Here is a 14,974-nt window from a genome sequence, read left to right as displayed (position 1 = left end):
CTTCAGACGTCAACATGTGAACATTTATTAATAAACTGAATATCTGACCTGTGCTAAACTGTTTCACATGAATGTAAATCCCTTCTGACCGGGGAACACCTGGACACTGATGGGAAGTTCCCCAGGTGGGAACTAGAGGAGCAGACCGGCTTCAGTGGTTCTCCAGCATGAAGCTGCGGATCTCCTGGAAATCCTGGAAAACCTGGATCCGGACCGGTTCACAGTTTATTCATGCGACACGTTTGGTTGGGAGCCAGAATTCAAAGACCTGACAGATCATGAAAGCACTAAAAGCAGAACAGAAGGAGAGCGGAGCGTCCGGGGCCGGCGGCCCTCAGTGCTCCAGGCGGCCCAGGAACCGCAGGTTGAGAATCTTCAGCTGGTCGTCCAGCTCCATGCGGACGATGCCGTCGTCTCCGTCGATGCTCAGCAGGATCCCTGTGGCCTCGCGGTCCTCCCCCAGGATCACCTTCACCTGGAGAACAGGACGGAGTCAGCTCCGCCACCCGTAACCATGGCAACAGCAGAGGAAGAGCGAGACCCAGGTCCGGTTCTGGTGGACTCACCTTGTTGTTCTTGGTTGGGGTGACGGGTTCCAGATGGTCGCTGCTGACACTCACCACCTTCTCAGAGTCCTGCATGAACACGGAGCACATCCCGCCCTGCAGACACGAGGTTCGGTCAGCAACCGGGCCGGTACCGGGTCGGTACCGAGTCGGTACCGAGTCGACCCGATACAGGCCACACTCCAAAATAAACAGTTCCATTTTCCCTCCTTGAGTTTTAACTTTAATGAAAATTAAAGTTCAGTCTGGTTCGTTTGTCTTCCTTCTTAAAGTGACGGCGTCCCGATACGGATCAGACAGAACCTCATCAGCCCACCCTAAACGGACCAGAACTTTTCATTCCACTACTAAAACTCCTAAAACATGATTTTCACATGCAGAAACTTTCATTCAAGCATAAAATCATTTACTTTTCAAACCCTCATAAGGCTGAAATGCGGCATGAACACAGAGGATGAAAAAGAAGAAACATTCACAATGTAGAAACGCAGCACAAAAGCGACGGCGTCCGTGCCGCGCGTTTTCTTAAAGCGACGGCGTCCGTGCCGCGCGTTTTCTTAAAGCGACGGCGTCCGCCCCGCGCGTTTTCTTAAAGCGACGGCGTCCGCCCTGCGCGTTTTCTTAAAGCGACGGCGTCCGTGCCGCGCGTTTTCTTAAAGCGACGGCGTCCGCCCCGCGCGTTTTCTTAAAGCGACGGCGTCCGCCCTGCGCGTTTTCTTAAAGCGACGGCGTCCGCCCTGCGCGTTTTCTTAAAGCGACGGCGTCCGCCCTGCGTCTGCTCTGACAGCGTTCCTGTTCCTCTTGTGCATTTTGTAGTTTGAATCTTCATGCGTTGCCAGCGAGTTTTTACCGTCTGCCACGGTTATTGTTTTCTGTCATCTAGTCTGTAATGAGATGTTTGGGCTCCTGGTTCTGGTCGGGTCCAGTTGGGCTCACCGTGACGCTCCGGATCACTCCGACCTGTCCCATCAGGTCCATGAAGGAGTCTTTGACCCGGACCAGGATGTCGGTGGTCACCCAGTCGCCGCTGCCTTGCTCGATGTTGGATCCGGGGGTGTGGGGATTGTATCCTCCAGGAGAGGGCGCTCCGGGCGTCATGGGGCTGTAGCCCACGGGGCTGGGGCTCGGGCTGGCCTGCAGGGGGCGATAGAGAACACAGAGCGTTTATGGCTGGGTTCTGCCGGACCCGAACATCGCTGAGAGCGCGTTCACACCTGGTAGGCCATGGGGGAGGGGGTGGGGTGGTAGCTGGCCGGGGAGTGCGTGTTCTGGAACCCGACAGGTGAGGGCGCCACCTGGTGGTAGCTCTGGGGACTGGGGCTGGGCTGGTAGGAGCCCTGCGGCGACGGCGCCGCGTACGGCGAGTACTGCTCCGGGTTGTACCTGAACACATCGCAGACGTTACAGGACGTCCAGGCGCCTCCTGCTGGCCGGCCGGAACGAGTACTCACATGGCCGGCGTTCCCGGGGTCTGGGGGTTGTACTGGGGGTTAACCTGAGGGGAGGGGACCTCTGGGTAGCCCGGCGTCTGGGGGTTGGGGGTCCCGCCGTAGCCCTGCGGCGACGGCGACGGCTCGTCGTCGAAGCCGAAGTCGTACTCTTCGTCGTTCCTGCAAGTGGGAGAAAAACACGGAGGGCGGATGAAGAAGGAGCGGTTCTGGTTCTGGTTTGCCAGTCCGGGTCGGGGTTACCTGGAAGGTGTGTTGGGGTTGCTGGGGTCCCAGGCGCCGCTCTGACCAGGAGTCCTGCTCCCATCATGCAGCGGGGTCTGGGAGCCATAGTGAGGCGTACGGCTTCCTGTAGGAAACAGAACCAGCAGACGGGTCAGAACAGAGATCTGAACCAGGTCAGAACCAGGCTAAACTATTCTTGTCACCATAGTAAATTTTCCTGGATGATAAATGGTCCCAGAAGTTGTCGTGATAATCGATGATGTTGTTTTGAGACCAATTTCCAGCAATGGAATAAAAATGGAAGAACATTTCTCAAATTTAAATTTAAATTCTCATGAACATTTAACACTGGAAGACATTTTAAATAAAATAGAAACAAATAAAATGAATTCTGAATTATCAGCTAGCAGAGACCAAAACTGAAAACTTTATCATCTAGTTTTTAGCAAAAACAGGAAATTAAGTTTAAATTTATCATGTGATTTAATTATTGGGTTGGCCTTTTATTTATGAAAACGTAGTTTCCCCTGCGCCTTCCTCACCGTGGATCCGTCTCAGTTTGTTCCCACTGAACTCAGAGGTTCAAGAGGTCCAAACCTCTTGAACCTCTGAGGTTTAAGAGGTTTCCCCCCATCAACGCTTCAGGGTCATGAAGACGTTTCTCAGTCACTAGTTTGGAAGCAAAGTTATTTCAACATGCTGGCTAAAGTTCAAACAGATAAATAAATGTGGGTAACCATGGCAACCGGCGACAGTTTAAAGGCGAGCCAGCTCTTTCTGCAGTCTGCCGTGTTTACAATCAAATATTCCCTCTGTGACGCAGCTCCAGAACCAGAACCGAATGTTTATGGGACAGCAGAATGAACTCTGACCCCAGCAGCCTGTGATTCCGTCTCACCGTCGTGCATGGGCGTCTGGGAGCCATAGATGGGCGTCCTGGAGCCGGCGCCGTACATGGGGGTCTGGGAGCCGAACATGGGGGTGCGTCCGTGGGCCGAGGTCGACCCGGTGTGCCTCTTCGCTCCCCTGGATGGAGGGAAGACGGAGAAATGAGATGCAGCTGCGACACAAACACAGGAAACGGCAACAAACCGCAACAAGCTGGTCTGGACCACCAACAGAAACAGGAAGCAAAATCCTGGGAGCATCAGTGTAAGAACAGCAGAAATAATCTAAGACAATCAGCAAAAACAGGAAATAAACGAGGTCATTAATGTTTCTCTGCTCAGATGCACCAGATTTTATTAACCCCAAAAATCACAGAAATTCATGCATAAAACAGATCAGAGGCTTTTTAACATCATGGAGAGCTGAGTTCAGTGGAGACTTTCTGCAAATATGGTTGACATTTTTAACGTGCTGCTAACTCCCACCTGTAGGGGGCAGAATTTCTTCAATCCTACATGTTTTTAAAGAACCAAAATGCATCTACCTTAACCCTAACAGAACCAAAGTTCTACAGCTTCAGATTCACAGACAACCAAACCCAAATTATTACAGGAACCATGTAGGTTCAGAACCGGGTCAGAACAGGAGATAAATGATGCTGAGCATGACCCCCAGAGGAAGTACAGAACCAGAACCAGGAGTTCTGCAGGGCTGCATGGTGGGACGGGTTCTAAATGACTGCCAGAACTTTTCAACCCGTTTCCACTGGATTCATTTTAATATGAATCCGTGAAACTGATACAGGAAATATTACAGAAAACCATCACAATAAATGTTAAAGCAGAACTGAAATCACCCAGTGAAGCACGAAACAGCCCATTAAACCTAAATAACTGCTTTTAGTGTTTCTGTGGTTTTGGGGGGCGGAGTTACCATCTGCCACCATCCTGCGTTCCCTGTGCCTCCGAGCGCTACGGACACGAGCGCAGAGAATCGGAGTCGCATTTCTCAGGTCAAAAATATTTAAAGATATAGAAACTTATATCTATATTATATACCTGTATCTACCTGCCTAGCACCAATAGCTAGCACATATGGCTAGCTAACAGGTGTTGGCCATATGTGCTAACAGGTGCTAGCTAACATATGTTAGCTAGCACATATGGCTTGGATTTCAGCCAGGAATGAAATCTCTTTTGGTAGCTGGAAATGTCTTGAAATATTTATTACCTTGAAAATGTGACTTCAAATCTAGTAGCTTGTTTCTTGTTTCTTAATACAATTTTACAAAATAAAAATTAAATAACCAAAATATGCTGTTGGACTCCTTTGCATTTAAAAAGTTCAGATTCTAATTGTGCTGTAAATATTTTCCGGGAAGCTGAAAAATGAAACTCCAGTCGTTTTTTCTACAAGCGAATCTCTGAGTCGGCATGATGGGATCGTTGTGTTGAAACGCATCAAACATTTTACCACCAGGTTCTGCTCATGTGGACCCACCAGCTCTAATGCTGCTCCTCTGTTTGATAAGATCCAGCCACCGGACCTCTACCTGAACAGAACCGGGTCAGAACCTCGGCAGCCGATCTGTGCGTACGTACATGGTGGTCAGCCTCTGGCGGTCCACAGAGATGGTCTGGCAGGTGGAGTGCAGCTCCACGCGGGCCGTGGACTCCGTCGCGTCCTTCACCACGCCGATGTATCCTGAGAAACCGAGTTCAGACCCGTCAGAACCACAGGGACACAGATCGGACCCGACGGCGCACAACGCCCTCTGTCTGACCTTTGTAAGGACCCTGGGAGATCCGCACCGTCTGACCAATCAGCTCGTTGTCTCTGCGTCCCCGGCCACGCCCAAATCCTCCGCCGCCGCCACCGCCGCCCCTCTGCTGAGCACCTGGAGGACGGAGAGGACAGGGGAGGACAGGAGAGGACGGAGAGGACGGAGAGGATGGAGAGGACAGGGGAGGATGGAGAGGACAGGAGAGGACGGAGAGGACAGGAGAGGACGGAGAGGACAGGGGAGTATGGAGAGGACAGGGGAGGATGGAGAGGACGGAGAGGACAGGAGAAGACGGAGAGGACAGGAGAGGACAGGGGAGGATGGAGAGGACGGAGAGGACAGGGGAGGACGGAGAGGACAGGAGAGGACAGGGGAGGACGGAGAGGACAGGAGAGGACAGGGGAGGACGGAGAGGACAGGGGAGGACGGAGAGGACAGGAGAGGACGGAGAGGACAGGGGAGTATGGAGAGGACAGGGGAGGATGGAGAGGACGGAGAGGACGGAGAGGACAGGGGAGGACGGAGAGGACAGAGGAGGACGGAGAGGACAGGGGAGGAAGGAGAGGACAGGGTTGAAGCCATGTTTCATGTTTACTGCAGGCTGATAATCAGAATAATCATCTCAACAATAATTAATAAAACTGTGTAAATATTCCCACGCAGAGAACATCCGTCTTGTTTGCATGTACAGAAACATTCAGTCAGGTGAGAAAAACTTACTGCCAGACAACCACAAGTTTACATACCCCAATAAAAAGACACAAGCTGCTTTTATTCCTCACCGTTTAAAGTTAAATCAGAAACAAACGTCTGTGGTTTCAATGAAATTATTTCTATTAAAACGCCTCAATAAGAAGAGAAAGAATCTGAATTCATTTATTAAAGTTTACATCCAGAATGGTTTTGGAATCTTTGTTTGTACTGGGTGTATGTAAACTTGTGGTCTCCAAAGCGTTTCGCTGCGGCTGCACCCACCTCCGCCGCCGTGGTGCATGGGGCTGCTGATCCGGGGGCTCATCGGGGCAAACCCCCCCACCGTGAAGTTGGTCACGTCTCTCGGCTGAACGCAGCAAAAAACACAGAAGAAGAAGAGAAACGCTTTCAGAGGCTGCGGTGGTTCAGAGCAGCTGCACGTAAACAAGCAGAAGAAGAGACGAAAAACAGCTGGAGGCTTTCAAACATCAGCCCAACGCCGCCCACTGGAGACCAGCTGCTGGTTCCCAGTCTAATGAGAGGCCCAGCTGCTGGTTCCCAGTACCAATGAGAGGCCCAGCTGCTGGTTCCAGACCCGGCCTACCTTGGAGCCTCCGGCCAGAACCAGATGTCTGGTCTTACAGACGAACATCCCTCCGTTCTCCACCAGCTTCTTGCAGTGCAGGAAGGCGAAGCCACGGAACAGATGGCGGATCTCCCCTTCACGACCCTGGAACCACCAACCAGAACCAGAATCAGAACCAGAATCAGAACCAGAACCAATCTTCCTGAAGGTTTCCTCACCGAGTGCGGCCCGTCGATGACCTTCACGATGTCCTTGACGTGGATGTTGTTCTGCTCGGAGTCCAGCGCCACGGCGAAGCGGTTGTCCTTCCTGCGGTTCACCGCCTGGTGGCGCACTGTCAGAACCTTCCCATGCATGTTCAGAACCTGGAACGTCTCCCTCTCCAGCCGGACGATGACGCCCACCGTCTGCGGGTCCAGCTGCACCAGCTCGCCCCATTCATGCTGCCCCCCGACGTCCACGCCCGACGCCGTCTCCGAGCAAAGCTGCAGGTCTCTGGGCAGCACCTTCAGCTGCAGGCGGAGAGAGGGGAGTCAGGGCGAGCGAGGGGCGGAGTCAGGGTGGGTGTGGTCTCACCTCGTGCATGGTGAGGTCCGAGAAGAGGATGACGAAGTTCTCCTCCACTCTGACGATGAGGCCGGTGTCGCCCTCGTAGCGCCCGGCGATGACCTTCACGTGGTCGCCCATCCGGAAGTACTTCCTGAGCTCATGGGCGGGGAACTCCAGCGGGTCCTGCTCGGGAGACGGAGACGGGGTGAGCGGAGGAAGAGGAGGCGGAGCCTCGGCTACCTGCAGGGCGGTCAGGAGGAAGCACCTTCAGGTCTTCGTGTTTGGGCAAGATGGTGATCTTGTTGCCGTCGACGCTCAGGATCTTCCCCTGCAGGTTGATCAACTCTCCCTCACACACCTCCACGTTGTCCCCGGCCTGCAGGTTGTGTTCACGCTCCTTACCTGCGCACACACACACACACACACACACACCATAAAAGTGCCTACCAATAGAAAGTAGGAAGTAAGGAATTAAAGACAGAGACCCCTGGTGGGCCACAGAGGTACTGCAGGGCTGTTAGATTTCTGATTAGTCGTTTCTGTAAACGGTGGCGGTTCGTCCAATGAGAGAGTGATGATGTCATACCCGACTCGGTGACCACTTCCAGGTCGATCCCCTCTGGCTGGTCTTCAAACTTCTCCAGCTCCGACAGCGTGGGCTTCACTCCGTCTGTGATCTGACACAAACACAGCAGAACCCGCTGTTGTACGGGCCGGTACCGGGACCCGCCGTACTACGGGCCGGTACCAGAACCAGACGGCGTGGACTCACCACGGCGGACATGGCGAAGCTTTTGAACAGAAAGCCTTTGCGACTGTAACGGTTCCCCTCAAAGATCATGAAGTCTCCATCATGGCTGACCTCCCCACCTAGAGACCTGCGGCAGAGTTCATCATTCAGACCGGATCCGCTCACCAGAACCAGAACCGGGAGCATACCTGATCTTCTCGGCATCAAACAGGCGCTGCGCAGGCCTCTTGAACTTCTTCCTCTTGGCGTACCAGTCCTTCTACAAACCACACAGGTCTGAGTCAGAACGCAGCTCCACAGGAGGAGACCGACCAGAACCAGAACCAGAACCCACCAGACTCATCTTGGCCTTGATCCGGTCCAGGTCGATGCGGGGAATCATCTTCAGGGAGATTGTGTTCTGACTGGGCTCCACGTAGTCCACCTGGAGACACACAGGTCACCATGACGACAGCAACACCTGGTGCCCAACACAGCTTCCTCTGAGCTCCCCGACACTTTTACTGCAGCCTAAAGGTCAAAGGTCCCAGACACTTTCACTGCAGCCTAAAGGTCAATGACCAACAGAACGTCCTGCAGATGTCAGCTCTAATGCTGGAGACTGAAAAACTGGAGGGAAGAAGGAAGGAAGCAGTTCCTTCCTCGCCCGGGTACCGGTCGTTACCCGGGCGATGTGGTTACCTGGGCGATGTCGTCCTTGTACAGGCCTCTCTTGAGCCGGACCCAGCTCTTGGGCTTCAGGTTGGTGACCTCCTTGACAACCTTCAGAACGTCGGTCATCTCCTTGATGGGAACCATCTGCTGGTTCCACAGGCCCATGCGCAGGTTGCCGATGCCCTCGATGGCGGCCTTCACGTGCGTCTGCTTGTACGACTCCACGTAGATGTAGCCTTTGACGTGGTCGGGCGCCACCACCGACTTGATCTGGAGAGGCTGCAGGCAGGCGGCGCGAGGAGCAGTCAGCCATTGGTCGGTTTGAACCCTCTCTACCAATCAGAGCTCAGCCTGAGGTCAGGTGACATCTTACCGTGTCAGTGAACTGGTAGGCAATGAACTTCCTCATCAGAGCGATGGCGGTCGCCCTCTCCTCGCCAATCTGCACACAGAAAGCTTGGACAATCAGAGAGAGTGTGTGTGTGTGTGTGTGTGTGTGTGTGTGTGTGTGTGTGTGTGTGTGTGTGTGTGTGTGTGTGTGTGTTTCCGCACCTTACATTTCACGGTCCACAGGTTTGGGTCCCTGCAATATAAAACAAGATGAAAGGCTCATGACATCATCGAGGGTCTTGATGCCGATTGGTTGAATAATTGTTTACATACTTGACTCCAGGAAGTAGCTGCTGTTGGGTGATGTCATCAGAAAGCTCTTCTGGACCTCCGGCATAACTAAACCACAGAAGAAGAAAAACATGGCCGTTTTGTTGACCTCTTTTTGTTCTACCTTGTGATCAAAACGGAATTCTTCCTTTAAACTAACTTTCTCTGGACGACTACGGTTGGTGTTCTGATCACCAACTGTTATTTTACAGTTTGTTTGGAGAGAAACTTTTCAGCCTTAAAGAGGAAATTAAATCAGTGTTTCCATGGTGACTGGCGAACACGCCTGTCTACATGTGGCCTCAGGAATGAATCTGCTGCTGGTTTTCTACTGTGAAACCAGGCAGGGTGAAAATTTAAGCCAGTTAATTATTTTAGAGAAAAACTTGATGGCTGCAAACAGGCAGAGTCACCAGACTATGGAGAGGTGAGCAGATCGTTAGTGAAGGAAGAAAACACGGCAGCTGGAGATTTATTCCTGCATCATGACTTCATTATCGCATTATTACGACTTCGCTGCGCCAGTCTCGTATCATTACGTCATCCTTGCTTCATCAGTCTCGTATTGCAAAAATCATTCTTGATTGATTAGGACTTTCTCGAACTTCCCAAATGTATTCTTGTAGTTTCGGATCATTACTATCACTTTATAGTTTTAGTTTCATCACTACATTATTCTCGTGTCAGTCTGGTACTACAGAATTATTATTGCATCTTTCTGCCTGTGGCATTATTATGACTTTATTCTTGTATCAGTTTTGCATCCTGAAATGATTCTCCCATTATTACGTCTCTATTGTCACATGATTGTGACTTTATTATCGGACCCATTCTGTCCCAGTTTTCCTGTTGAGGCAGACAGAGTATGTGTCAGTTTGGGAAGCTGCAGTCAGAAACCCTGAAGAACCTGCAGACGTTTTCTGGGAACTGGGAAATCCCTGAAGAGAAACTGGATTTGAACCAGAACACAGTGAGGAGAGGCGGTGAATGAAGAGCAGAAGGTTTCAGAGTCCAGTACTCACTGCTCTCCCACGGAGGACTTGGCGTATTTCCTCATGTAGTATTCGCCCAGCGCCTCCTCCCTGGAGTCCCTGAAACACAAACAGTGAGTGAGGAAAGCTGCTGCTGGTCGGCAGCAGACTGCCAAGGTCAGACACTAAACCAGGTTCACACGCTGCTCTCCTGCAGAGAAACGAAATGGTGCAGAAACCGAGAACAAGTATTCACCGCTAAACTCAACAACCACCAGCAGCTTGCAGTAACTGCCTTCCACACTGATGTGGTTTTTCTGCTGGTTTTGAATTTTTCTAGATGATTTGATGCATTTTAAGCCAATCGGAAGGAAGTAGCTTAAAATTACTTAAATTAGTAATTTTATCTGCAGGTTTGGCTTTTTAATGTAGTTTAATTAAAGTTTATTTGTGACAGAGATGATTACTTTTCCCCTAAACGAATGAAATGATCCTTTTCTGTACTTATTGAAGATCATTTTATCTATCGACACTCTTCACAGGTTCTACCTCCAGAGGTTCTGCAGCCGCCTGGATCCAGAGTGGTCTTCATCCAGAACCACGTGGTCCAGGTTGGAAGCTGGTGGAAAAGGAGAACGTTTCACCGTTTGTTTATTAGAACCAAAACATGGAGTCAATAATGTCTGAGATGAGAGAAACTGACCTTCAGCCTCTTCTGCTCAGGATCCACCAGCGAGGAAGAGGAGGAAGAACAGAGACGAGTCAGCAAACAGGAAGTGATCAGCAGGAACAGTGATGGAGGCAGGAAGCACGACACGAGAAGCACGATGAGAGGAAGCCCTATTAATAATGAGTTTATGAAGCCGAACCGCCCGGATCAGAACCTCAGGATGCAGGACCAGGACGCCTGGAGGACCAGCCGACCGGAACCAGGCTTCTGCTAAACCGACAGTAAAGAAACCGGCAGGCAGAGGAGCTGCAGGCTCCACAGGACCCGGTTCCACCTGCTGCTCTGAACCGCAGCACGACGAGACGAGGAGCTGCAGAAGTTACAGCAGCGAGAAATCAGGAGATACCAGCTTCTCTCAGCCACAGCATTAGGAACAGCAACAGCTGTGATGTTTAGGAGCAGCGTGACCCCAACCAGCCACCATACAACCACCAACTGCAGCTGCAAAGCTTCACAAAGCGTCGGGACGCACCGATCCTCTTTTTCTCTACCGATATCCGATAACTGCGGTTTAGTATCGGCTGATCCAGGAAAACAAACGTTTGTGTTTTAAACACAGACATAAATGAACTGAATTATTAATGTAATTGATAACTCTGCTCCAGGCCAGCACAGTTAAAAACAACAGGCTGGTCAAACATGGAAAAACAACGTTAATCTCTTCAGTCAGGAGAATAAAACATCAAATACGTCATAAAGAAACTGACAGAAATAAATAGTAAAGCATGACGTCACTCAGAGCACAAGGCGTAGAGACAGATTGAATAGATCTGCTCTCATAGATCACACACACCGTCAATGATAACCGATCTAATTTTTTTTTTCCAATATCAGAAACGATGCAGATATTAATATTGGATAGATTAATTTCTACCAAAATGTTTTAAATGGAAGGAGAGTAATAAGAAATCATAAAGTGTATGAAGTACAAACAACCAGCTGAAAAGTGCGGCGTGTGTCATGTTCATATTTTCTCTGTTGGATGTTCATGATGCAGCAGAAATGCGTTCAGCATAAATAACAGCATGAAATAAATGGATAATAATCGTGTTGATCAGAACCTGACTGATGGTCGTAATGTTGTGGCTGATTGCTGAAAGTTGCTCATTAAAGTCAAACAGCAGCAACTTATTGCCAGAAACGGTTAAAATGTGTCCAGGTCCGATGGACGAGTTAGTCTGAAAGAGAAGCAGCTGGTCCTCCAAGGCTGAAAACCACAGAAGAAGAGCTGCTCTCACACAGGTGCAGCCTGATTTTTCCCTGAGTGCGGACTGACAGGCGCAGCTGTGCTGGGATGAGGTGATGGGGGGAGGAGGGGGAGCGAAGGGTTAATAAATGGATGACAGTAATGATCCATTCACTTCTAATGAGAGTCAGTGACAACAAGAACAACAGCTTTACCGTTGGCTGGAGACAGCAATGGCCGCCGCAGGACAGAGAGAGGTCAGTTAGAGGTCAGGAGACACAGAGCCACACACACTCCCACAGAGCAACATTGCTGTAAACATTAGACCCCCATGTTGCTCCAATAAAGGAAACTTTCCATATAAAATGGATACGTTTTGTTTTGCGCACCGAGTCTCTAACAGAGCAGAGAAGTTTATTTTATTTTGGATTTCTTTATATTCTGTTTGATCGTATTTTTCTATCATGTATGTTTTCTCTATTCCCCGTTACGTTTTGGACTCTTACATCACAGTACCGCCTTAACTGGATCAGTTACAGAGCTGGGTCGTTTCATTCCACCGTCTCCAGCATCAAGACACCTTACATTTTATTTTGAAGGGTCATTTCCTGTTGTGTGTATAAACGTTAGACACAGCAAAGCTACATGCTAACGTTAAAATGACAACACACTGTATTCCAGTCATGTATTTATTTTGTATTGATATGAAGTCCTGGCTGCGTTTTGCTAGCAGTAGCATCATCCCTTCTGCTAATGTTAGCACTGTATGCTAGCACTCAGTGCCTGGAGAACCGTGTTTTGAGTTATTACAAGAACAGTTTGGTCTTGAGGAATAAATGATCCATATGCATTCAGTAGTGTTGTTGTTGCTAGCATTAGCTAACAAAGCTACGTTGAGGCTTTGTTTATGCTGTGGCGGCGCTTCTCCAACATGTCAGGCTGGACGACGACTCCGCCGTCACTCACGACTTTTAACCAATTTCTGCTCAGCTGGACAATAAAATCTCTGCTATCAAACTACAAAAATGTCCTAAAGGTGCAGAGAGGAGGAACGCTGTGCGACCTGCAGGGGGAGGGGCTTAATGCCCCTCATTGAAAGAGATGGCGCCAAAGTGAGCGTTTCTCAGATGCCACTCAGATCAGAAAAGGGGAATGAGGCGCTGCGCTAAGCAGGAAATCAGACCAAAACATTCCAGTTCTACTTTATATGAACCACAGTTGGATTATTTACATAAGAAACGAGTTTAAAACCAAGACGAGTTCACTTAACGCAGATTTAATCATCAACTTGTCTGAGCGGCAGAGCAGCCTCAGCTTCTGAGTGGTTTCCAGACTTCCTTGTGTTTTTTGTCTCACCTTTCTCCAGAATGTCCTCTCCTCCTTCTGACCACCGATCCTCATCCTCATCTTCATCGTCCACATCTGCACAAACACACGGAGGAACAGGTGTGTGTTAAAGCTCCGCCCACCCTCCAACAACAGAACCACAAAGAAGAAGAGTCGCCTCCTCGCACCGGCTTCGTCCAGGATGAACCCTCCGTGTTTCGGCTTCTTCCTCGGCCGGTCGTCGTCTTCCTCGTCCTCCTCTTCATCATACTCATCATCATCATCATCCAGGTCCTCCCCCTCCTCATCAGCTACTTTATCGCTGCCCACAGGGCTGGCTGCCTCCTCCTGCAGGAAAGAACCCGGCCTCAGTGAGCTCAACGTGAGGATCTCAGACAAAACAAACTTTAACACCATCAGAGAAGCCGCCACAAGAAATAAACTATTTATTTATAAACCGCAGAGAAAATTAAAAGAGAAAACAATAACAATAATAAAGCTGCCATATTTAAAGTGTAGCTTACTTTATTCAACACCGAACTAATTATTTTTGAAGACTTCTGAAAATTATTTTAGGACTTCAAAAAGTTGTCTACAGCAGTGTTTCCCAACCCTGGTCCTCAGGCCCACTGTGCTACATGTTGTAGAGGTTTCCCTGATTCAACTGATTGCAGTTCAACAAACGCCTGTTAATCCGTCATCAATTGAAATCAGCTGGACTGAAGCAAGGAAATACCTAAAACATGCAGGGCAGTGAGTCTGGAGGACCAGGGCTGGGAAACACTGGTCTACAGATAAAACTGACACTGGTTCAAGTACAATAATAAGCAGGTAGTAATTACTTACATTAAAGTTGTTGTTTTTTTAAAAAAAAAAACTTTACTCCTACTTCTAGGAGTAGCTTTCCTGCACCAAGCTTTTGACTTTTATTATTAAGCACTATTACTTTCTAAATAACTTTACTGAATAAAGAACCATGTTTACACACCAGACGGAGGGAGTTTTTGTTAAAGTGAGACCTCATGTTTATACACCAGCTTTGTTGTTAAATGTGCTGTTGAAAATAAACCATATAAATTGTGACTTATTTTATATATTTTACATATTTTTTTATATTTGAAAATTGGATTTTGAAAAATGTTTGCAATTATGGTATTAATTGTGATTTTAGTCGTTAAAATACCACAATTTGTATTTTTGTTTGTCTGACTAAATCTCTAGAATATTAAGCCAAATGTCATGATCAGTTCCCCAGTACAGTAATATAAACATGTTGAGGTAATATTACTCCTACTGGAACTGTTTTTGCTCCTCTGGTGAACCAGTGTCTGCATAGGAAGGTTCTACAGCAACCTGCCATCTGGGAACGTGTTTAAAGTTGTGAACATTTGAGACTAACAGGGTTTTGGGTGAATCGGTGACTATTCCACCCCCTCTCCATCAGAAGCAGCTCACCTCATTCTCATCCACCTCCTCCGCCTCCCCATCGCTGCTCCGCTCGCTCTGGTTGTCAGAAAAGTCGCTGTCCTCACTGTCGGACATCCTGTTGCACCTCTGGACCGGTTACAGGACAGAAAGCACCATTAAACATCCGAACCGAGCCGAACTCCCGCTGAAAAACACAAGACTCGAACTGAGCTAGGCTAACAAAGCATGCTAATGTAGATAGCATAACAAAAACAAGCCTCCTACGAACAGCTAGCCTCCATTTTCCCGCCTTCAACTCTTTTTCTCACCTGGTTCTATCCTCTGCTTCCGGGTTTATTCCGCTAAAAAACGAATAATGGAAATTATCGAGGATTTTAATCTCTTGACGAGTGAGGTTTTACGTGAGAGCCGCGAGACTTCAGAAGCTGCCACAACTCTCGCGGGTTTTGGATTGATAATAGTTAAACAAATACAGAGGTCTCACTCTGCTGTTTTTAATATGTACAAGAGAAAGGATTAAGAAAAAGTTT

At 49.0% G+C, this 14,974-nt stretch overlaps 1 protein-coding gene across 3 annotated transcripts; it reads right to left on the bottom strand.

Annotated features, from left to right (window-relative positions):
- Window position 1: 1 nt before the first annotated feature.
- Window positions 2-14,880, bottom strand: supt5h (SPT5 homolog, DSIF elongation factor subunit). Of its 3 annotated transcripts, none has more exons than XM_023351180.1 (30): window positions 14,753-14,880; window positions 14,472-14,628; window positions 13,205-13,364; window positions 13,047-13,112; window positions 11,906-11,911; window positions 10,478-10,489; window positions 10,324-10,393; window positions 9,826-9,894; window positions 8,807-8,872; window positions 8,696-8,726; window positions 8,517-8,585; window positions 8,171-8,422; window positions 7,824-7,913; window positions 7,678-7,748; window positions 7,511-7,616; window positions 7,325-7,415; window positions 7,004-7,140; window positions 6,766-6,921; window positions 6,408-6,701; window positions 6,208-6,333; window positions 5,886-5,970; window positions 4,911-5,024; window positions 4,729-4,831; window positions 3,138-3,265; window positions 2,258-2,363; window positions 2,018-2,176; window positions 1,781-1,949; window positions 1,503-1,700; window positions 567-662; window positions 2-475 (listed from the first exon to the last, which is right to left on the bottom strand). In XM_023351180.1, the coding sequence occupies exons 2-30, from the start codon at window positions 14,556-14,558 to the stop codon at window positions 335-337; spliced, it is 3,258 nt and encodes a 1,085-aa protein (XP_023206948.1). In that variant the 5' UTR covers window positions 14,559-14,628; window positions 14,753-14,880; the 3' UTR covers window positions 2-334. The 3 variants fall into 3 exon arrangements, with proteins under 3 accessions (XP_023206948.1, XP_023206949.1, XP_023206950.1); XM_023351181.1 differs by having other exon boundaries at window positions 14,472-14,570; XM_023351182.1 differs by lacking the exon at window positions 11,906-11,911.
- Between the last annotated feature and the right edge of the window lie 94 nt (window positions 14,881-14,974).

Source organism: Xiphophorus maculatus, chromosome 18, assembly GCF_002775205.1.
Source record: "Xiphophorus maculatus strain JP 163 A chromosome 18, X_maculatus-5.0-male, whole genome shotgun sequence".
NCBI classification, from domain to species: Eukaryota; Metazoa; Chordata; class Actinopteri; order Cyprinodontiformes; family Poeciliidae; genus Xiphophorus; species Xiphophorus maculatus.
This window is presented reverse-complemented; position numbering and strand designations above follow the sequence as displayed.

Coding starts and splice junctions, on each gene's coding strand:
- supt5h (XM_023351180.1), bottom strand. CDS start 14,558: ATGTCCGACAGTGAGGACAGCGACTTTTCTGACAACCAGAGCGAGCGG. Junction 9,895..10,323: donor CGGCTGCAGAACCTCTGGAG/GTAGAACCTGTG, acceptor TTTGTGTTTCAG/GGACTCCAGGGAGGAGGCGC. Junction 8,586..8,695: donor TGTGGACCGTGAAATGTAAG/GTGCGGAAACAC, acceptor TTCTGTGTGCAG/ATTGGCGAGGAGAGGGCGAC.